This window comes from Podarcis pityusensis (genome assembly GCF_964106645.2).
Source record: "Podarcis pityusensis genome assembly, chromosome: 13".
Classification (NCBI taxonomy): domain Eukaryota; kingdom Metazoa; phylum Chordata; class Lepidosauria; order Squamata; family Lacertidae; genus Podarcis; species Podarcis pityusensis.
This window is the reverse complement of record NC_138038.1, coordinates 9142391-9164421: the sequence shown is the minus strand read 5'-3', so window position 1 is coordinate 9164421 and position 22031 is coordinate 9142391. Positions and strand designations below refer to the sequence as shown.

The following is a 22031-nucleotide window of genomic DNA, read 5'->3' as shown; positions in this document are numbered from 1 at the left end:
CTTATTGAAGGATTAATCTATAAAACCCATTTTTCTGCACCTTTAGGATTTTGCCTTGGGTTTCCTGGTTCTCTATTTCCAGATATGGTTTTTTAACTGGAGCCCTGCTCATTAGGGTCTAAAATACTGGTGCACACTTCTGGGATTTCTGCTGCAAAAAAAATCAGATAAGCTTAGAGATGCATATTGGTCTTACTAATGTAAATGAATAGGCACTCGTTGGAGAGTGCATTCTCCTTCCACTTGTGGACCTGACTTTCTGGGAACAATTTTTTTTTCCTTTTGTCCAAACAATACATAAAGGTAAAGGTAAAGGGACCCCTGACCATCAGGTCCAGTCGTGGCCGACTCTGGGGTTGCGGCGCTCATCTCACTTTATTGTCCGAGGGAGCCGGCGTACAGCTTCCGGGTCATGTGGCCAGCATGACTAAGCCGCTTCTGGCGAACCAAAGCAGCGCACGGAAACGCCGTTTACCTTCCCACCAGAGTGGTACCTATTTATCTACTTGCACTTTGATGTGCTTTCGAACTGCTAGGTTGGCAGGAGCAGGGACCGAGAAACAGGAGTTCACCCCGTCACGGGGATTCAAACCGCCAACTTTCTGATCAGCAAGCCCAAGAGGCTCAGTGGTTTAACCCACAGCGCCACCAGAATCATAGAATTGTAGAGCTGGAAGGTACCTCGAGAGTCATCAAGTCCAACCCCTTACGGGAATCCTGCCCACAGCTGTCCCTGGGTGGGCTCAAACCACTAACCTTCTAGCTAGGTGAAGAACCAGAGCAGTGCACGGAAACGGCGTTTACCTTCCCGCCAGAGTGGTACCTATTTATTTACTTGTACTTTGATGTGCTTTCGAACTGCTAGGTGGACAGCAGGGACCGAGCAACGGGAGCTCACCTCGTGGCAGGGATTCGAACCCCTGACCTTCTGATCAGCAAGTCCTAGACTCTGTGGTTTAACCCACAGCGCCACCCGTGTCCCCAAATAGTCCCAATACATAGTCATGTACAAAAGCAGCCGCAGCCTATAAAACAGACCTGTTGTGATAAAGACTTTGGGGGGGGGGAACATTTAACTAGTGGGCTTCAAAGGTTTTCTGAAAATAAATCTGTTTTATTCCTGTCAATTGTTGCAAATTACCAAGGCATCCGCCCTTTCTCAGCTTTTAAATTTAGAAGTTATGGAAAATTGTGAATTCACTTTGGACTCACTTCAGCGGGCATTGTTTTATGGTTATAATTACGTTATGTCTTTTTGTGTTTCTACATTGCAAACCCCCCTGTGATTATCAGACGAAGTGTGGTATAGAAATTTTAATAATGATAATATTCTTTAGCCTCTTCACACACCCATTCCCTCAATCTATTTTTTTTGCAGCCTAGGACTGCAAGAAGATCAAACCTCTCCATTCTGAAGGAAATCAGCCCTGAGTACTCACTGGAAGGACAGATCCTGAAGCTGAGGCTCCAATACTTTGGCCACCTCATGAGAAGAGAAGACTCCCTGGAAAAGACCCTCATGTTGGGAAAGATGGAGGGCACAAGGAGAAGGGGACGACAGAGGACGAGATGGTTGGACAGTGTTCTCGAAGCTACCAGCATGAGTTTGACCAAACTGCGGGAGGCAGTGGAAGACAGGAGTGCCTGGCGTGCTCTGGTCCATGGGGTCACGAAGAGTCAGACACGACTAAACAACAGGAAAAAAGGCACACAACTTTGAAACACCTTTGCTAAAGAATGTCATTGTGAGGTGCTATTTTCCCTTTCACGGGTCCATGTGTTTGTAGCCGTCTTTTCCTCCAAACTACCAGTAGAGCAAAAATATTGACTGCCTTCAGCTCACCACTATAATGCAGGACCCCATATCAAACATAACAGCAAATATATTTGCCATGATGCTATGTATTTGTACATGACTGAGGGAAGCAAACTGCAGTTCCAGTTGTTTACAACACAGCCCTGTACACATCTACTCAGAAGTCCCAATATTATAGAATTACAGGCTTAAATCAGATTGGGTATATTTACTGACAACTTGCGCAGTCAGTATCTCTGTTGACTTTTCTGTCCTCTTGTCTGGCAAACATTGTAGGGATGTGACTTCTTCCTGGGTCCAACTTGGCTCATCATAACCAAAGGCTAGACAAAATAAGGTGGGTCCTTCTGGGGATGGTTGATCAGGTCTCATGAGCCATTATACCGTATTTTTCGCTCCATAAGACACACTTTTTTCCTCCTAAAAAGTAAGAGGAAATGTCTGTGTCTCTTCTGGAGCGAATGCGTGGTCCCTGGAGCCAAATTGCCCAGGGGCAAAAGGCAGATTGTGCTTTTTTTTTTTTTTTAGAAAGAGGGAAGGGAGTGTTGAAACAAAGCCGCTGAGCAAGCGATCAGGAGGGGAGATAAGGGACTCTAGCGATAAAGGAGGCTGCCTGGGAGGGGGAAGGTAAAGATAGCTAACTTGCAAGGAGACAGGAAGATTAAAGCAATAAGGAGAGAAATTAGAAGAAAAGGAGGAGCAAAAAACTGCTCCAGCTAAGGAAAAGACACTAAGGCAAACAAGAGGGAAGGGGGTGTTGAAACAAAGCCACTGAGCAGCTGATCGGCAAGGGATCGGGAGGGAGATAAGGGATTCTAGAGATAAAGAAGGCTGCCTGGGAGGGGGAGCACAGGGATCCTCAGGATTTTTGCATTGGGTCACCCCAAATTCACCATCAGATCACATAGCATGTCCATGGCTATAGCCTGCACCAAAAAATCATGCATCCATTGTTTCGTGGGGCCGCAATGGCGCAAAAATGTGGTTACAAAGCACGGATCCACATGGATTCTCAGGATTTTTGCAGTGGGCTACCCCAAACTCACCGTCAAATCACATATCATGTCTGTGGCCACAGCATGAACCACAAAAATCATACATCCACTGTTTCATTCAGAATTTTTTTTTTTCTTTTCCTCCTCTAAAAATTAGGTGCATCTTATGGTCGGTTGCGTCTTTTGGAGAGAAAAATATGGTACTTCCCGCTTCACTGGAACAATCCAAGAGTGAGAAAACTGCCAATAAGAGGGACAGTGTGGGTGCATTATAGACTACAAAGGCGATGATAATCCTCTTCTGTAGTGGCTATTCATCGAGGAAGATTAAAACGCATTTGGTTTTGGAGAACCAGTCATTCCTGAAAGCCAGAATCTCTACTTCACACATACGGACATATAGAACGGGGAACAGCCTGTCCAACAGATTCACCGGTGAGAAGACAAAACCTTTCCCCCATCAAAACTGGCGCAATTAGCTGCGTTAGGCTGCAAAATACCAATTGGAACGGAACACATCTGATTTTCCCACTGGGGTTTCAGCACTGAGACAGTTGCATCTCATATCACCAAAACACGGACATATTACGACAGAAAAGGTGGCCTGGTCAGACACTGTGATTGTGAGTGGTAATTCAGAGTGTGGTTACTAAGTCTGGCTCAAACAAACTAATGTACAGTTTGGTTATCAGTACATAAAAAATGGATTTCCTACCAGTCATGGAATTTGAGGGCGAAGTCCCATTTGCTTTGGGAAGTGGTTTTGAAATCCCACAATGTAAGTTTAATTGAAAATCCATTAACTTCCCCCAAATAATTTCTCCAGGTGTAGCTGGGAAGAGATGCGTTGCAGAATTTGGGGAGAAATCTTAAGTTTGTGTGCCTCAAAGTTGAAATACACGACACAATATCCCTACAAAGAATGGTGAAAATTGGAAGGGGTGGGGCAGGCAGGAATATTTTTAAAATTCTTGGAGTTTTGACATGGGCCGTTTGAACTATAATTACATGTGTCCTTCCTGAGCTGCCCAGACCACTTTATTCAAAAAACAGCAACAAAAGACACTTACAAAAATGAACTCAAGAAAGCCTCTCCTCGCAGCTTTACACAAGGAATAAATACTGTCAAAGTGTCTCCTCACAAGGTTACAGTTCCATTGAGGAGATCACTTTCCCCCCAGAAATTAAATTACAATAACTTATACCTGGGGGAAAGTAGTGGGGCACAACGCTTACTGTACGGATTATCACAGGCCACTTTTGATAATGAGCAACACAGACCCTTCCACCCCACACCTGAAAACAAGTATTAAATTATTTTAGGGTTATGCATCTCCCACCATACATCGCCAGCACAAGAGAGTTCACCTTTAAATATTATTAACAACAGCTAGGTTATCCACCCTTCTCCAAGGTGTACCGCCATTTTGAAACAACAACACAAACTTTCTGTGGTGGTCTTGCTTTCTGCTTCTCCTGCACTGCAGCCAACTTCTAGACAGGTTTCTTCTTCTTCTTCTTTTCTTAGGTGGAACTATCAGCCTGGTTATACCTCAGCCAGTTATGTTTGAACCATGTTAGCACCATTCATAGGAACTAAAGGAGTGCATAGCACGATTTTTGAGTGTATTGGATAACGTCAGATTTTTGGTGAAATTGTGACTCCGCGGGTTAGGGATTTTTTGGAAAAAAATTGTGACTGCACGGGTTAAGGCGCCGAGGGCTGAATTTTTGGACTATAATAAAAACCCTTCTGTTCCCACTGCCAAACCTTCCAGGGGAGAACTTGCAACAGTTCGACACCATTCTTGAGTGAACTGGATAAAGTCAGATTTTTGGTGAAATTGTGACCCCGGGTCAGGGATTTTTTCAAAAAAAGGTTTTTCCGCAGGGTAAGGCGCTGAGGGCTGATTTTTTTCGGTCTGTGATAAAATGTTCTTTTTGCACTGCCAAACCTTTAAGGGGGAAATTTGCAAGTTTGGCACCATTTTTGAGTGAATTGGAGAATGTCAGATTTTTAGTGAAATTGTGACCCAGCAGGTTAGGAAGTTTTTCGAAAAAATTGTGACTGCATAGGTTAAGGCACCGAGGGCTGATTTTTTTATTATTATTTTTGTCTATGATAAAACGTGCTTTTTGCACTGCCGAACCATGCAGTGGAGAAGTTGCAACAGTTTGGGAAGCTCCCAAATGTATAAAGCAGATTTTGTCTGATCATATAGGTAAAGGTAAAGGGACCCCTGACCATTAGGTCCAGTCGTGGCCGACTCTGGGGTTGCAGCGCTCATCTCGCTTTATTGGCCGAGGGAGCCGGCATACAGCTTCCGGGTCATGTGGCTAGCATGACTAAGCCGCCTCCGTCGAACCAGAGCAGTGCACAGAAACTCCGTTTACCTTCCCGCCGGAGTGCTACCTATTTATCTACTTGCACTTTGACGTGCTTTCGAACTGCTAGGTTGGCAGGAGCAGGGACCGAGCAACGGGAGCTTACCCCGTTGCGGGGATTCAAACCGCCAACCTTCTGATCAGCAAGCCCTAGGCTCTGTGTTTTAACCCACAGCGCATAGGAAGTTCCTAAATACAACGTTGTCCTGTTTCATAATAAAATATCCTGCTTTTATATCTTAACAAAGAGTCCTTCAAAAAAATATTTTAAAGTGCAGGAGACCCTTTGCTGTTTAGTATTGCTCTGATATAATGGAAGCATAAGATGCCCGCAAAAAATCATCTACCTTTTGTGTTTTTCAAATATCTAAGAGACAAGACACACAGAACAGGGAAATTTACACTTTCCGAATTCTCATTACTACAGTTACAATGCAACTCTCTTTTTTAAAGCAAAGCAAGGGGTCAGCTGCGCTTGAAACAGCCAACAGAAAACATCCTTGCCACGTAAAATCAAAAAAACATTATAGCATCAATCAAAGCTGCAGCTATTTGTATAAATACAACATCCAGACCTCACCGGCATTTACATTTGCTCCTAAAGGCACACTTTGGTTCACGAATTCTGCTGTACATAAAAATACTACAGATTATTACATCAATTCCTGTAATATTTATATATAAAAAAATTCCTGCTTCTCTTCCATGCTGGCAAATTCAAAGTGGGTTATTGAAGCACTGAAGGGGATATGAAAAGCAGCCCTGTGAAAATCCATTATGTGCTTCTGGAAATTCCTGTTTTTCCCATGGTAGACAATTCCTCCTGATTTTTTTCACAGAATCAAGTCACAAACGCACAGCAATTGTTACACCTGCATCCATTTAGCCACATTGGTTTTCAAGTCACTAGCCCTCATGAGCTCCGTCAAGATGAAAAGGGCACTGGAAAGTATGGAACCTGCCTGCAAGCACCTTTTGACAACCTGCGGGGTAAAAAGAGAAAGTAATTCAGTCAGGATTTTTTACCGTGCAAAACAACGCTAAGCAGAAACAAGCTCCACGGTGTTCACTGCAGTCATTTCCAGGTTTGGAGGACTGTGTTCTTAATAAATCTGGGTCCCATCCTTCCTCCTCCCATCATTTTACAGAATCATGCCAATGGTCATTATCCCACAAGTCATGCAATTCCACAACCCCCCACAACTCCTATTCAATGACGCTGTCATCTGCACATGTGCAATGGATGTCTAAACTGTACACACCTCAGCTTAAGTTTTTGAATTGGGTGGAAGCTGGTTTGAGCGAATGTGAATCAATCAGCAGTACAGTGGTACCTCGGGTTAAGTACTTAATTCGTTCCAGAGGTCCGTTCTTAACCTGAAACTGTTCTTAACCTGAAGCCCCACTTTAGCTAATGGGGCCTCCTGCTGCTGCCGCGCCGCTGGAGCACAATTTCTGTTCTCATCCTGAAGCAAATTTCTTAACCTGAAGCAGTATTTCTGGGTTAGCGGAGTCTGTAACCTGAAGCGTATGTAACCTGAAGCGTATGTAACCTGAAGCGTATGTAACCTGAAGCGTATGTAACCCGAGGTACCACTGTATTTCTCAAGAAACGGCAGGATGCAGATGGATTGAGGCTAACATCTTGTGTACTCTAGTTTCAAACACCAGCAAAGGCTGTGCACTGGAGTCAGAGTAAAGCATAATGTGTACACAATCTGAATCTCCTAAAATACATGCTTAACTGTGCCTTCCCATAGTTAGAAATCTGGAGTTAGCTAGAACATAATGAGCCCCCACTCGTATTTTAGGAAAACGTTGACTAGCCTGAGCTCAGCTGGTTTGAAGACAAACAAGCTAGCCCAACCATTTTATCTGTCGCCTCAAATAAGCAAAGCAAGCGAAGAAGTAAATACCTTCATGCAATGTCTGTCTCTAGAATATCATCTGTTTTAATAGGCAGCCTCTTCTCAAATGTCATCATTTCTTCCTCTCTCCTCTTCCTGCGCCTTTTTTTACAGTAACTTGAAAAGCAATTTGCAAATATGTGTCATTAAGCGCACATCTAGTCCGTAAAATTAGAACAGAGAAATACGCACCACTGCAACACATGCACCTTAAACGTATTTTATTTCTAATAAATCTAGATCATCTTTTCAAGTACATTCCCAAGTAAGAAAGCAAGTGCTTTCTCCAAATGAAATCAGTGACAAAACCTGTTGTGCTTTGGCAACTAAGCAGACCATTGCCATAGTATTCAAACCCCACAGAAGTCAAAGGAATACAATGAGCCGTCATGTGGTGATTCGCAAGTTAGGCCAAAGTAGTCTTATATGCTTCATTTTGCCACATAACTGTGGAAGACTTTGAGGAAGGAATGGGACGCGGGTGGCGCTATGGGTTAAACCACAGAGCCTACGACTTGCCGATCAGAAGGTCGGCGGTTTGAATCCCCGCAACGGGGTGAGCTCCCGTTGCTCGGTCCCTGCTCCTGCCAACCTAGCAGTTCGAAAGCACGTCAAAGTGCAAGTAGATAAATAGGTACCGCTCCGGCGGGAAGGTAAACAGCATTTCCGTGCGCTGCTCTGGTTTGCCAGAAGCAGCTTTGTCACGCTGGCCACATGACCCGGAAGCTGTACGCCGGCTTCCTCGGCCAATAAAGCGAGATGAGCGCCGCAACCCCAGAGTCGGCCACGACTGGACCTAATGGTCAGGGGTCCCTTTACCTTTGAGGAAGGAACCATCGTTATTAGCCACTCAGAGGAATAAAAGGGAAAGGGAAAGGACCCCTGGATGGTTAAGTCCAGTCAAAGGCAACTATGGGGTTGCAGCACTCATTTCGCTTTCAGGCCAAGGGAGCCGGCGTTTGTCCACAGACAGTTTTCTGGGTCATGTGGCCAGCATGACTAAACCGCTACTGGTGCACGGAGGACTGGGGCGAGTGTCAGAGCGCACGGAAACGCCATTTAACTTCCCGCCGCAGTAGTACCTATTTATCTACTTGCACTGGCATGCTTTTGAACTGCTAGGTGGGACAGAGCAACGGGAGCTCACCCCGTCATGGAGATTCGAACCGCCGACCTTCTGACCAGCAAACCCAAGAGGGCGCTATTAACAGAGGCTTGCGGTGACATTTTTCCTAGGACGACAGTTAGGGTCAGAGTCGCATCACACCTCTCTCCCTAAGCTGGGCAGAAGCTTCTCCGGCTTTGGGGATGAGGTGCCAGGTGAAGATTTAAGAGACTAGCTTAGTTCCCCGGTCTACTGACCTCACACCACTGACTGTTAGCTTATCCAATCCAGCCTCAGGAGGGCTTTGTTTGCGTACTGGCAAGATACACAAAAGAGTTCAGTCAGGGATCAGAAGGCTGCCTAAGGGCTCATCCAGGCTTCCTTTTGAGCTGCACTTTTCAGGCAAAGGTCCACACTTAATATATTATTATTATTATTATTATTATTATTATTATTATTATTATTATTGGTATCCCACCCATCTGGCTGGGTTTCCCCAGCCACTTTGGGCGGCTCCCAAGAGAATATTAAAAACACGAAAAAACATCAAACATTAAAAGCTTCCCTAAACAGGGCTGCTTTCAGATGTCTTCTAAAAGTCAGATAGTTGTTTATCTCCTTGACATCTGGTGGGAGGGTGTTCCACAGGGCGGGTGCAACTACCAAGAAGGCTCTCTGCCTGGTTCCCTGTAGCTTCACTTCTCGCAGTGAGTGAACCACCAGAAGGCCCTCGGCGCTGGACCTCAGTGTCCGGGCAGAACGATGGGGGTAGAGACGCTCCTTTAGGTATACTGGGTCGAGGCCATTTAGGGATTTAAAGGTCAGCACCAACACTTTGAATTGTGCTTGGAAACGTACTGGGAGCCAGTGTAGGTCTTTCAGGCCCAGTGTTATATGGTCTGGGTGGCTGCTCCCAGTCACCAGTCTAGCTGCCGCATTTTGGATTAGCTGTAAAGATTATCTTCAAAGGTAGCCCCACGTAGAGCGCATTGCAGTAGTCCAAGCAGAAGATAACTAGAGCATGCACCACTCTGGCCAGACAGTCCGCGGGCAGGTAGGGTCTCAGCCTGTGTAAAGCTCCATGTCTGAGGTGTTTTTTTTGTTTTGTCCCAGCACTTTTCCCAGGAAAACCCACACTTTACCACCGAATTGAAGCAAACAGCAATCTGCAGAAAATCCGACTGATATTTGCACTGATTCAAGGGTAAAACATGGGTTTTTCTGGGAAAAGCACAGAGACAAAACAAGCAAACAAACAAACACAGAAACACGTAGCTAGAAACATGGCACAAAAGGAAGTCTGGATGAGGCCTAAGAGCAAGTTGCAATCTTTGCTTTATTCAGGTAGTTTGAAATGTGGCTTCCTAGAGAGGGATCTGCCTGAAGAAGGCATAAACTACCCCCTCAGATTTAGGGTACAGTAGGGGAGCTTGCAGATCAGAAGGTCGGCAGTTCGAATCCCTGCGATGGGGTGAACTCTGTTGTTCAGTCCCTGCTCCTGCCAACCTAGCAGTTTGAAAGCACATCAAAGTGCAAGTAGATAAATAGGTACCACTCCAGCAGGAAGGTAAACGGCATTTCCGTGCGCTGCTCTGGTTCGCCAGAAGCGGCTTAGTCATGCTGGCCACATGACCTGGAAGCTGTATGCCAGCTCCCTCGACCAATAAAGCGAGATGAGCGCCGCAACCCCAGAGTCGGTCACGACTGGACCTAATGGTCAGGGGTCCCCTTACCTTTAGCTGGGGGGGGGGGGAGAGAAGCCAAAAATTAAAAGTGGGTTTCAGATTGGGGTGACTTGTTGGTCCTAGGTTTGGAAACCAAGACCCAGACAGCTAACTTGAAAAAAGACAAGCAACATTTCCCCTTTTAGAAATAATATTATATAACTACTTTTGGAGCATTAGGAACCGTTTACAGTTGTACCTCAGAAGTCGAACGCCTTGCAAACCGAACGTTTTGGTCCCCGAAACACCGCAAACCTGGAAGTGAGTGTTCCAGTTTGCGAATGCTCTTTGGGACCCGAACATCCGACGCGGGTTCCGATTGGTTGCAGGAAGTTCCTGCAGCCAATCGGAAGCCGCACCTTGGTTTCCAAACATTTGCGAAGTCGAACGGACTTCCGGGAACGGATTCCGATTGACTTCCAAGGCACGACTGTACCTCGGCTTACAGCAGCTTCAGGTTGCGTTTTTTCAGGTTGTAGACCGCCGAAACCCAGAAGTACCGGAACGGGTTACTTCCAGGTTTCGGCGGTTGCGGATGTGCAGAGGTCCTAAATTGCATTTTGTGCATGTGCAGAAGCGCCAAATCGCAACCCGTGCGTGCGCAGACGCGGGTTGCGAACGCTGCGGGTTGCGAACATGCATCCCACACGGATCACATTTGCAACCCGAGCGTCCACTATACTGCTATTCGTGTAAAAGACCCAAAACACCAGAATCGACTCTCTGTGCTTTCGGGTCGGCATACTTACTGAGCGCAGGTGCATATACAGGCAGTCAGGACGATGAGCGTCACCATCACACCTATCAAAGACATCACCACAATCTGACCTTCATCCCCTCTCAAATAAAACAGATCCAACCTCTCACACCTTGCGCCGGTGTAGCCTTTCTCGCAGCTGTAAAGGAGGGAAAGGAGAAGTGAGGGTTGTGAGACGCAAAGGGCATTGTGTCAATGCACACCAATGGGCCCCATCAGTGCCGGATTTACATATAAGCTAAACAAGCTATAGCTTATGGCCCCACTCTCTTGGGGGCCCCAAAAAAATGTAAAGGGAAAAAAATCTGATGTTCATTACCAAAATATAAGATAAAAAACAAATAAAATAAAACCTACACACAGCAACAGTGTTTTGTGTTGTGTAGGCTCCTATGATGTAAGTAAGTAAAGGGTAAAGGGACCCCTGACCATTAGGTCCAGTCGTGGCCGACTCTGGGGTTGCGGCGCTCATCTCGCTTTATTGGCCGAGGGAGCCGGCGTACAGCTTCCGGGTCATGTGGCCAGCATGACGAAGCCGCTTCTGGCGAACCAGAGCAGCACACGGAAACACCATTTACCTTCCCGCCGGAGTGGTACCTATTTATCTACTTGTACTTCATGTGCTTTTGAACTGCTAGGTTGGCAGGAGCAGGGACCGAGCAACGGGAGCTCACCCCGTCGCTGGGATTCGAACCGTCAACCTTCTGATCGGCAAGTCCTAGGCTCTGTGGTTTAACCCACAGCACCACCCGCGTCCCTATGATGTAAGTAATGGGCCCCAATTGCTAGCCTGCTCCCTAAAATATCACTGGTTTGCTCAGTTCTATATATAGGGTGCCTACATTCTGCATGGACTTCTTAACTGTGTTTCAGTTCAACAATTACTTTGATAAAAATACATATTTTGTTAAGTGCAAATTTCGATACCTATTAGGTCAAAATATAAACAGTTAACTTATTAAACCTCACAATAATTTCATAATTATTGTATTTCTAATAGTATATCAGTAATTTTTATATAACTGTATAATCAAATCAATAATTTTTATATAACTGTATAAGCCACTCTGAAAATTCATTATTCCAAAAATGACACTTCATCTGGTTGTAAATATTAAGATTATACCAGCAAGAACGAGTCTTTTTGTAAAAAATATTATTTAAATCAAGTCTTACTGACGAGTGATTTAAATCAATTTGATTCAAATCAAATCCACCCTGGCAGAAACAGGGATCCTCATCTGACTACAAAAATTCTGGTCACTGACTGATATTAAACTGGGGGGAGACTTGACATCTTCACCTCTGCATTTCAGCAGCAGTGGTGGCAATATGCTTTTCAAAATATTCTGATGCTCTGGAACAGGGGTCAGCAACCTTTTTCAGCTGTGGGCCAGTCCACCATCCCTCAGACCATGTGGTGGGCCGGACTATATTTTGAAGGGAAAAAATGAACGAATTCCTATGCCCCACAAATAACCCAGAGACGCATTTTAAATAAAAGGACACATTCTACTCATGTAAAAACATGCTGATTCCCGGACCATCCGTGGGCCGGATTGAGAAGGCGATTGGGCCGCATCCGGCCCGCGGGCCTTAGGTTGCCTACCCATGCTCTGGAATAAGCCCCAGAACTGAAAGGCAAGCTGACGAAGAACAGGCTCAGTTAGAAACTACTCCATTTCCAGAGAGCCTGTCACGCCAGAATTCAACAGCGGACAAGTGACGCCTTTCTCTCTACTTCGGAAAGTCGACGTACACGCATGCCGGAATCTGTTCTGCCGCAACGTAACGGCATCTTCCCTTGATACAGTAGTGCTTGTACTCCTCAGGACATTTCGAAAAATGCCCTCTCCACCTCAGTCCTGTGGTGCCGCCTGGAAATAAAAAAAGGGAGATAAATTAGGGCAGGGAAGTCCAACACGGGACCTTCAGGGTCTTTTTGTGCAGTCCTCAAAGCCAGGTTAAGTGAGGTGCTGGGCTTTGGAAAGGAGGCAAAAAGCTATATGCTTTATAGGGGCGGTCTCTTAAAAAGCAGAGACATCACCTTGCCAACAAAGGTCCATATAGTTAAAGCTATGGTTTTCCCAGTAGTGATGTATGGAAGTGAGAGCTGGACCATAAAGAAGGCTGATCGCCAAAGAATGGATGCTTTTGAATTATGGTGCTGGAGAAGACTCTTGAGAGTCCCATGGACTGCATGATCAAACCTATCTATTCTGAAGGAAATCAGCCCTGGGTGCTCATTGGAAGGACAGATCCTGAAGCTGAGGCTCCAATACTTTGGCCACCTCATGAGAAGAGAAGACTCCCTGGAAAAGACCCTGATTTTGGGAAAGATGGAGGGCACAAGCAGAAGGGGACGACAGAGGACGAGATGGTTGGACAGTGTTCTCGAAGCTACCGGCATGAGTTTGACCAAACTGCGGGAGGCAGTGGAAGACAGGAGTGCCTGGCGTGCTCTGGTCTATGGGGTCACGAAGAGTCGGACACGACTAACTGACTAAACAACAACAACATACCGGGGCGGAGGAAGGGGCGGTGGGGGCGGTCCACCCCGGGTGTCTTCGCTGAGGGGGGTGACATTTGTGCGCCGCTCACCCGTGATTCAAAAGCCGTCAGGCAAGGGGGGAGCTGCGCCACTTTGCCAGGGGCATTCTCCCCTTCCCCCTTCGTTTTGACAGCTGGGGGAGGCTTGGGAGTCACCAGCGGGCAATGCGCCGAATGTCCGCTATCGTCGGCTCACTCTGCTCCCGGCTGCAGGACACACGGGCCGCTCCGTGCACCCGAGCGGCTAACCCGCCCCTGGGAGGGCACCTGTCAGGTGAGGAGGTGATTGCTCACGAGTAACCAGGCAGGACTCTGACCTGTCTTTTACAGGTTTTATTGGTGCAAACTATTTACAGTGCAGAACCCCAAAGTTCATGTCCGTCTTAGTCACTTGCAGATTCCGGGAGTGGCCCCTTCCGGTTTCTCCCCCAACATAATAACTTAGACACCCCAATTATATAATGTATAGAAATGAAAAGTATAATTAATTTTTAAAAAACACCAACCTGAAGAGTGGTGTTAGCCAGTGGCGACAGCTGGTGCTCCTGGCACAGGTGAGGTGCAAGGCATGGTGGCCAACAGTAGGTGGCGCCAGAGCCAATGACAGGCAGAGCTTGTCACTCTAGGAATCATAGAATTGTAGAGTTGGAAGGGACCCCAGGGGTCATCTAGCCCAACCACCCACAATGCAGGGATCTTTTAGGGCAATGTGGGGCTGAAACCCACGACCCTGGAATTGAGAATCTCATGCTTTACTGAGTGAGCTATCTAGGTCCATCCCCACCCTCTCCCCTGCTGATTTCCCAAGGACAACATTGAGAGTAAGGAGGAAGAAGCTGGCCACCCGTGCCACCACCCTAGACTAGCTGTTCTTACTAAGAACAGGAGTGTCACGGTCCGGTTCATGGGTGATCGAAGTCCCGGCTGGGGACGTCGGGCCTGGGGGCAAGATGGCAGGGTGGGAGAAGGAACAAGCAGTGGTGTAGCGTGGGGGGTGCAGGGGGGGCCGGCCGCACCGGGCGCAACATCTGGGGGGGGGCGCGCTCGCACTCGCAGCTCTCTGCCCCTACCTGGCTCACTCACTCTCTCTCACTGCAGTGCTGGCTGTGCGAATCCGATCCGAGCCGCTGGGTCGCCGCCCACTGTGGAGGGGGTGGGTGCCAGGCGTGCGGTGCGGAGAGAGAGCGAGGGACTATCTGGGGGAGGGACAGTGCAGCGGCCGCCCAGCGCAGCGCTGAGCGCGGGAGAGAACCACACCAGACCAGACCAGGCAGCAGCAAGAAGAAGCTGGCAGCGGCGGCAGGTTAGGGGTTAGGGGGCGCAAATTACTTGCCTTGCCCCGGGTTAGGGGGCGCAAATTACTTGCCTTGCCCCGGGTGCTGACAACCCACGCTACGCCGCTGGGAACAAGAGTCCAGAAACCAGGAGTCAGGAAGCCAAGAGTCTGAGGGTTAGAGGGCCGGGAGTCAAGAAGTCAAGGGTCCGAGGGTCAGGAAGCAAGGAGTCAAACACAGCAAGGCAGGGAACGTGTTGCTGTGGCAAAGAGCCAAAGGGAAAATGCTGACCTTATATCCCTTCCCGGCTCTTGCCACCAGGTGCTGTGAGTTACTAATCGGCCTCACCTGTGCGGCCGTGCCTTGCCTCTCCAGAACAAACTTAGGAAGGCCCCAGTCCTGCAAAGTCCTATTGGTCACAGGGCCTGGCTCCTGCACGCACACCTGACAAGGAGGCATGCAAGGGGTAGGTGGGGCAGTGCCCCATTCATCCCAGTGGAGCAGGCCCCGCTGCCACTATCTACATCTGCTTGAGGATACCCCTTTGTGCTTGCCACATGTAAAGTATCAGCTCCATCTACTATTCATGAAGGCTGCGGCACCAGAAAATTGAACTACGAAGCCTTGAATGTTCTGCGCCAGACTCTTTGGAAACCCAACAGCACAAGAGAACAGAAAACTGCTCCGTTCCACTCCGGGAACTATCATCACAGGGGTTAAAAGTTAATGCTGCTACAAAAGAATGATTAGCTGTGCGGATTGTGTTACCAGGCTGAATACTAAATGACGCTCTGCGAAGAATGCAGTCCGTACCGTGGCAGATTACACAGTCTCCACTCTCGACAGAGGAGATCTCTCACAGTGGGCATTTTCAAAGAGACGGTGCAAAGGCAAGGGAAACAGGTCACCAGAGGTTCACATCTCAACAGGAAACTCTGGGCGGCTCCCAACAGAATATTAAAAACACGATAAAACATCAAATGTTAAAAACTTCCCCAAACAGGGCTGCCTTCAGATGTCTACTAAAAGTCAGATAGTTGTTTATTTCCTTGACATCTGATGGGAGGGCATTCCACAGGGCGGGTGCCACCACCGAGAAGGCCCTGTGCCTGGTTCCCTGTAACCTCACTACTCGCAGTGAGGGAACTGCCAGAAGGTCCTCAGAGCTGGACCTCAGTGTCCAGGCTGAACGATGGGGGTGGAGACGCTCCTTCAGATATACTGGGCCGTTTAGGGCTTTAAAGGTCAGCACCAACACTTTGAATTGTGCTCGGAAACGTACTGGGAGCCATGATGGCCGTCCCCTGCTTCCACGCTTGGAGGCAATAGTCTTTCTGAATATTGGTTGCTGGAAACAACAGGAGGAAAAGGGCTCTTGCGTTCAAATTCTGCTTGCTGGTTTCCCACAGGCTACTGTGAGAACGGGGTGCTGAACTAGGTGGCCCATTGGCCTGATCCTACAGACTCTTCTTATGTTGTGCATTGACTCCTATTCTAGACATCTGGAGGAATCATAGCAATACACACGTTAGGGAAGAGAAGAGATAGGTCTGGGTTAGAAGTCTGGGGGATCCTTAAGAGTAAAAGGTAAAGGGACCCCTGACCATTAGGTCCAGTCATGACTGACTCTGGGGTTGCGGCGCTCATCTCGCTTTATTAGCCGAGGGAGCCGGCGTACAGCTTCCGGGTCATGTGGCCAGCAGGACTAAGCCGCTTCTGGCGAACCAGAGCAGCGCACGGAAACACCGTTTACCTTCCCGCCGGAGTGGTACCTATTTATCTACTTGCACTTTGACGTGCTTTCAAACTGCTAGGTTGGCAGGAGCAGGGACCGAGCAACGGGAGCTCACCCCGTCGCGGGGATCTGAACCGCCGACCATCTGATCAGCAAGTCCTAGGCTCTGTGGTTTAATAATAAAATGATTTTATTTATATCCCGCCCTCCCCAGCCAAAGCCGGGCTCAGAGCGGCTAACAACAGTAAAATGATACAACATTCTAAAATCAGTTCATTATTAAATCGGTTCAAATCAAATTAATGGCAACCATTGGGCTAGAGTTCTGTGAGGATTGCCAAAGGAGGGGGTCAGACTGTGCCTTGGCCAAAGGCCTGGTGGAACAGCTCTGTCTTGCAGGCCCTGCGGAAAGTTATCAAGTCTCACAGAGCCCTAGTCTCTTGTGACAGAGTGTTCCACCAGATCGGGGCCACAGCCAAAAAAGCCCTGGCTCCGGTTGAAGCCAGCCTAACCTCCCTGTGGCCCAGGACCTCCAAAATGTTTTTGTTTGAAGACCGTAAGGTCCTCCGTGGGACATAACAGGAGACACGGTCCCACAAGTACGAGGGTCCTAGGCCGTATAGGGCTTTAAAGGTTAAAACCAGCACCTTAAACCTGATCCTGTACTCCACCGGGAGCCAGTGCAGCTGGTATAGCATTGAGTGAATGTGATCCCGCAGCGAGGACCCCGTAAGGAGTCTCGCCGCGGCATTCTGCACCCGCTGGAGTTTCTGGGTCAGTCTCAAGGGCAGCCCCCGCACTGTGATTGTACTTCCGAAGAATGGGAAAAGGGGACTCCCATCCAGACATTCACGACAAAGAGATGGTGGAGGGCTATGTGCCTTAACTAAATTAAAACCACTGATTAAGAGCTCACCGTTAGTGGGAAAGGCGAACCAACATTTTAATCAATTTGGGAGTCTGAGATCTAGCGCAGTTTCTACCGCTGACCTAAATGGCTTCAAAACGAGCAAGATCGGCTCTCTTTGGTCTTGTGGAAGGTTCATATTGTCAGTGATTTCAGATGAAGACTCTTCACTTCAGATGCCCATAACTCTTGCTGCTAGGAAGACTAGAGTGATTTCAGCCTGAACTGAAAAAATACCTGCAGGCCTTGAATATATTCTACAAAAAATGCTATATTTGGACATGGGCAGAAAGTAGAGCAAACTCAATCTTGGCCCCAAACAATTCTAAACATTTTAATCTCCAGTTGACATTTGAATGAGTAATAATCTGTCAGTTTGCAGTGGTATCCCAAACTAAAATGAGACTTGCATAACTCAGGTGGGAGGCAACTGAGTAGCAAGAAGATATAAGGAAAGTAGCCTGCATATACCGTATTTTTCGCTCTATAAGACGCACCAGACCACAAGACGCACCTAGTTTTTGGAGGAGGAAAACAAGAAAAAAAATATTCTGAATCTCAGAAGCCAGAATAGCAAGAGGGATCGCTGCGCAGTGAAAGCAGCAATCCCTCTTGCTGTTCTGGCTTCTGGGATAGCTGTGCAGCCTGCATTCGCTCCATAAGACGCACACACATTTCCCCTTACATTTTAGGAGGGAAAAAGTGAGTCTTATAGAGCAAAAAATACGGTAGTTATTATTTATACCAGGGGTCAGCAAACCTTTTCAGCAGGGGGCCGGTCCACTGTCCCTCAGACCTTGGGGGGGGGGGCTGGACTATATTTTGAAGGGGGAAAATGAATGAATTCGTATGCCCCACAAATAACCCAGAGATGCATTTTAAACAAAAGGACACATTCTACTCATGTAAAAACACAAGGCAGGCCCCACAAATAATTGAAAGATGCATTTTAAATAAAAGGACACATTCTACTCATGTAAAAACACGCTGATTCCCGGACCGTCCGCAGGCCGGATTTAGAAGGCGATTGGGCCGGATCTGGCCCCCGGGCCTTAGTTTGCCTACCCATGATTTATACTTTTAACTCCCTGCCCTTAATACAGTGGTACCTCGGGTTAATTACTTAATTCATTCTGGAGGTCCGTACTTAACCTGAAACTGTTCTTAACCTGAAGCACCGCTTTAGCTAATGGGGCCTCCTGTTGCCGCCGCGCCGCCAGAATACGATTTCTGTTCTCATCCTGAAGCAAAGTTCTTAACCTGAAGCACTATTTCTGGGTTAGCGGAGTCTGTAACCTGAAGCGTATGTAACCTGAAGCGTATGTAACCCGAGGTACCACTGTATACTCATTCCTTGCTCTCCACACACCCCTCTCCTTTTTAAACCCTTTACACAGATATAGCCAGGGTGGCATGATGGCAAGAGTGTCAGACTATGGCCTTGGAAACGATGGTTCCAATCCCGACTCAGCCATGAAGATCACTGGCTGAGCTTGGGCCAGTTGCCATCTGTTAGCCTAAACTACCTCAAAGGGTTGTGTAAGGATGAAATGGAGAGGAGGAGACCCATGCAGGCAACCTTGAACTTCTTTGAAGATAATAGTGGTATTTACATGTAATAAGTAAATAAAATGGTTTTCCCAGTAGTGATTGTCAGGGAACTGCCATCGGAGCTAGAGGCGGAGGGAAGACTCCAGAGGGATGCCGGAGAGGGTCCCAGTAGGGAGAGGGGCAGCCCATTTGCTGGGGAAGGAAATCAGCATAACACCAGTGGAGAAGGGGGGCAGATGGGGGAATCGGAGAGGAGGCTCCAAGACTCCTCGCCGGAGACCAGCGGAGAGAGTACGGGTCCTCCGCTGCCCACACCCTCCCTGCGCAGAAGGCTTCCGCGCAGGGAGACTAGGCGGAGACTAGACGTCAAAGAACTTCTTTGCTGGAAGAAGTTCAAGAAACGCCCGCTGACGGATTCTGCCAGCGACTGAGACAGTCACGATGCTAGAGGCTGTTCAGTCAGAAAGGGTTCAACCAGGTAACCTAGCCAGGAGTGGCGACAACTTACGCACGAGCAACCCCTAAACCCATTACAGTGATGTACGGAAGTGAGAGCTGGACCATAAAGAAGGCTGATCGCCGAAGAATGGATGCTTTTGAATTATAGTGCTGGAGGAGACTCTTGAGAGTCTCATGGACTGCAAGAAGATCAAACCTATCCATTCTGAAGGAAATCAGCCCTGAGTGCTCACTGGAAGGACAGATCCTGAAGCTGAGGCTCCAATACTTTGGCCACCTCATGAGAAGACAAGACTCCCTGGAAAAGACCCTGATGCTGGGAAAGATGGAGGGCACAAGGAGAAGGGGATGACAGAGGACGAGATAGTTGGACAGTGTTCTCGAAGCTACCAGCATGAGTTTAACTAAACTGTGGGAGCATGCCTGGCGTGCTCTGGTCCATGGGGTCACGAAGAGTCGGACACGACTAAATGACTAAACAACAACAACAACAAATAAAATAGCTGAGGAGAGTGGGAGGAGACAATTGACTGGGAGTGGCTAACCATCCAATGTACTGTAGATCTGGGTTTAGAATAGCACCATCACATATAATCCATATTGTTACCTGTGCAATTTCCATTTGGGTAGCCACACGACAGCCTCTTTGTTTCCTGTTCAGCGGTTCCATTGCCATCGCCAGTCACACAGTCGAAAATGGCAAAGCCTTCAGAGGGGGTGGGTGAGAGAAAGCAAAAACATTACACACATATATTTCAAGGACCTCTTTACACCCATGATGTTTGTTTTGCCAGGCACCACCATGCATTGGAGTCAAATAGTAAAAGTAAAGGACCCCTGGATGGTTAAGTCCAGTCAAAGGTGACTATGGGGTTGCGGCGCTCATCTCGCTTTCAGGCCAAGGGAGCCAGCGTTTGTCCGCAGACAGTTTTCCAGGACATGTGGCCAGCATGACTAAACCGCTTCTGGCGCAACGGGACACAGTGACGGAAACCAGAGGACACGGAAACAGCATTTACCTTCCCACCACAGTGGTACCTATTTATCTACTTGCATTGGTGTGCTTTCAAACTGCTAAGTTGGCAGGAGCTGGGATAGAGCAACGGGAGCTCACCCCGTGGCGGGGATTCAAACCGCCAACCTTCTGATCGGCAAGCCCAAGAGGGTCAGTGGTTTAGACCACAGAGCCACCCGTGTTAGACATCCCATAGTGTAAACACAGGAGACTGAAGAGCACTCTCTAGCGCTACTCTCCAGTAACAACCCTGCATGTAGGAACCAAGCCATCAATATTCATCCTGCAGAGTCTGCCCAGAAGGAAACCAAGAGATAGACCAGAAATATCAGGGCCATACAACCCTTGTCCTTCTCTTTATTAAGAAAATCCATCAGGGCGGCCAAGGCTAATTCAATCTCCAAACCCAAGCAAGCATGGATTCAGGTTATCAGTCCCGTCTGGGAACATCTACAGTTGTTCCACCACAATCCACTTCATCACCTAGCTCAGAAATGAAGAATTTGCAGCCCAGGCTGTACAGTGGTACTTCGGGTTAAGAACTTAATTCGTTCTGGAGGTCCATTCTTAACCTGAAACTGTTCTTAACCTGAGGTACCACTTTAGCTAATGGGGCCTCCCGTTGCCACCGCGCCGCCGCCATACAGTTTCTGTTCTCATCCTGAAGCAAAATTCTTAACCCAAGGTACTATTTCTGGATTAGCGGAGTCTGTAACCTGAAGCGCCTGTAACCCGAGGTACCACAGTAGTTGCTACAGTCAAACCTCGGTTCCCGAATGACTCCGTTATCGTACGTTTTGGCTCCCGAGCACTTAAAACCTGGAAGTATCTGGTCTGGTTTTCGAACAATTTTCAGAAGGCAAACGTTCAACATGGTTTCTGTTTTGAGTTTCCCTATTGCATTGAGGCTTCCACTTTCAGTTTTTGGTTTCGGAAGTCAACGGTCTTCCGGAACAGATTACAGTGGAATCTCGGGAAAAGAACATAATTCATTCTGGAGATCCGTTCTTAACCTGAAACTGTTCTTAACCTGAAGCACCACTTTAGCTAATGGGGCTCCCACTGCCACCGCACTGCGGTGGCGCGATTTCTGTTCTCATCCTGAAGCAAAGTTTTTAACCCGAGGTACTATACAGCATCTTAAAAAGCAGAGACATCACCTTGCCAACAAAAGTCCGTATAGTTAAAGCTATGGTTTTCCCAGTAGTGATGTATGGAAGTGAGAGCTGGACCATAAAGAAGGCTGATTACCGAAGAATGGATGCTTTTGAATTATGGTGCTGGAGGAGACTCTTGAGAGTCCCATGGACTGCAAGAAGATCAAACCTCTCCATTCTGAAGGAAATCAGCCCTGAGTGCTCACTGGAAGGACAGATCCTGAAGCTGAGGCTCCAATACTTTGGCCGCCTCATGAGAAGAGAAGACTCCCTGGAAAAGACCCTGATGTTGGGAAAGATGGAGGGCACAAGGAGAAGGGGACGACAGAGGATGAGATGGTGGGACAGCATTCTCGAAGCTACCAGCACAAGTTTGACCAAACTGGGCAGGCAGTGGAAGACAGGAGTGCCTGGCGTGCTCTGGTCCATGGGGTCACGAAGAGTCGGACACGACTAAACGACTAAACAATAACTACTATTTCTGGGTTAGCGGAGTCTGTAACCTGAAGCGTCTGTAACCCGAGGTACCACTGTATGTTCGACAACCGAGGTTTGACCGTAGAATCCATTGGACCCAGGAAAAGCTATGTGACAGTAAGACAGCCTCCAGCCACCAATTCCAATGGACAGTCTTTACTCTAATCCCATCATAATACCCGTTTCCCATCTTTCAATTTCTCCCCCTTTAATTCAC

General features: G+C 47.7%; 1 protein-coding gene across 1 annotated transcript in view; it reads right to left on the bottom strand.

The window, feature by feature from the left end:
• Window positions 1-1884: 1884 nt before the first annotated feature.
• BTC (betacellulin) overlaps window positions 1885-22031 on the bottom strand; it is a gene marked incomplete at its 5' end in the record, with an annotated part of 33862 nt that continues 13715 nt past the window's right edge. Inside the window, 5 exons of the mRNA XM_080978973.1 lie at window positions 1885-6179; window positions 7113-7220; window positions 10682-10828; window positions 12449-12566; window positions 19773-19871. Of these exons, the coding sequence (XP_080835099.1) occupies window positions 7115-7220; window positions 10682-10828; window positions 12449-12566; window positions 19773-19871 (470 nt within the window). The 3' untranslated portion in view covers window positions 1885-6179; window positions 7113-7114. The remainder of the gene's footprint in view (window positions 6180-7112; window positions 7221-10681; window positions 10829-12448; window positions 12567-19772; window positions 19872-22031) is intronic.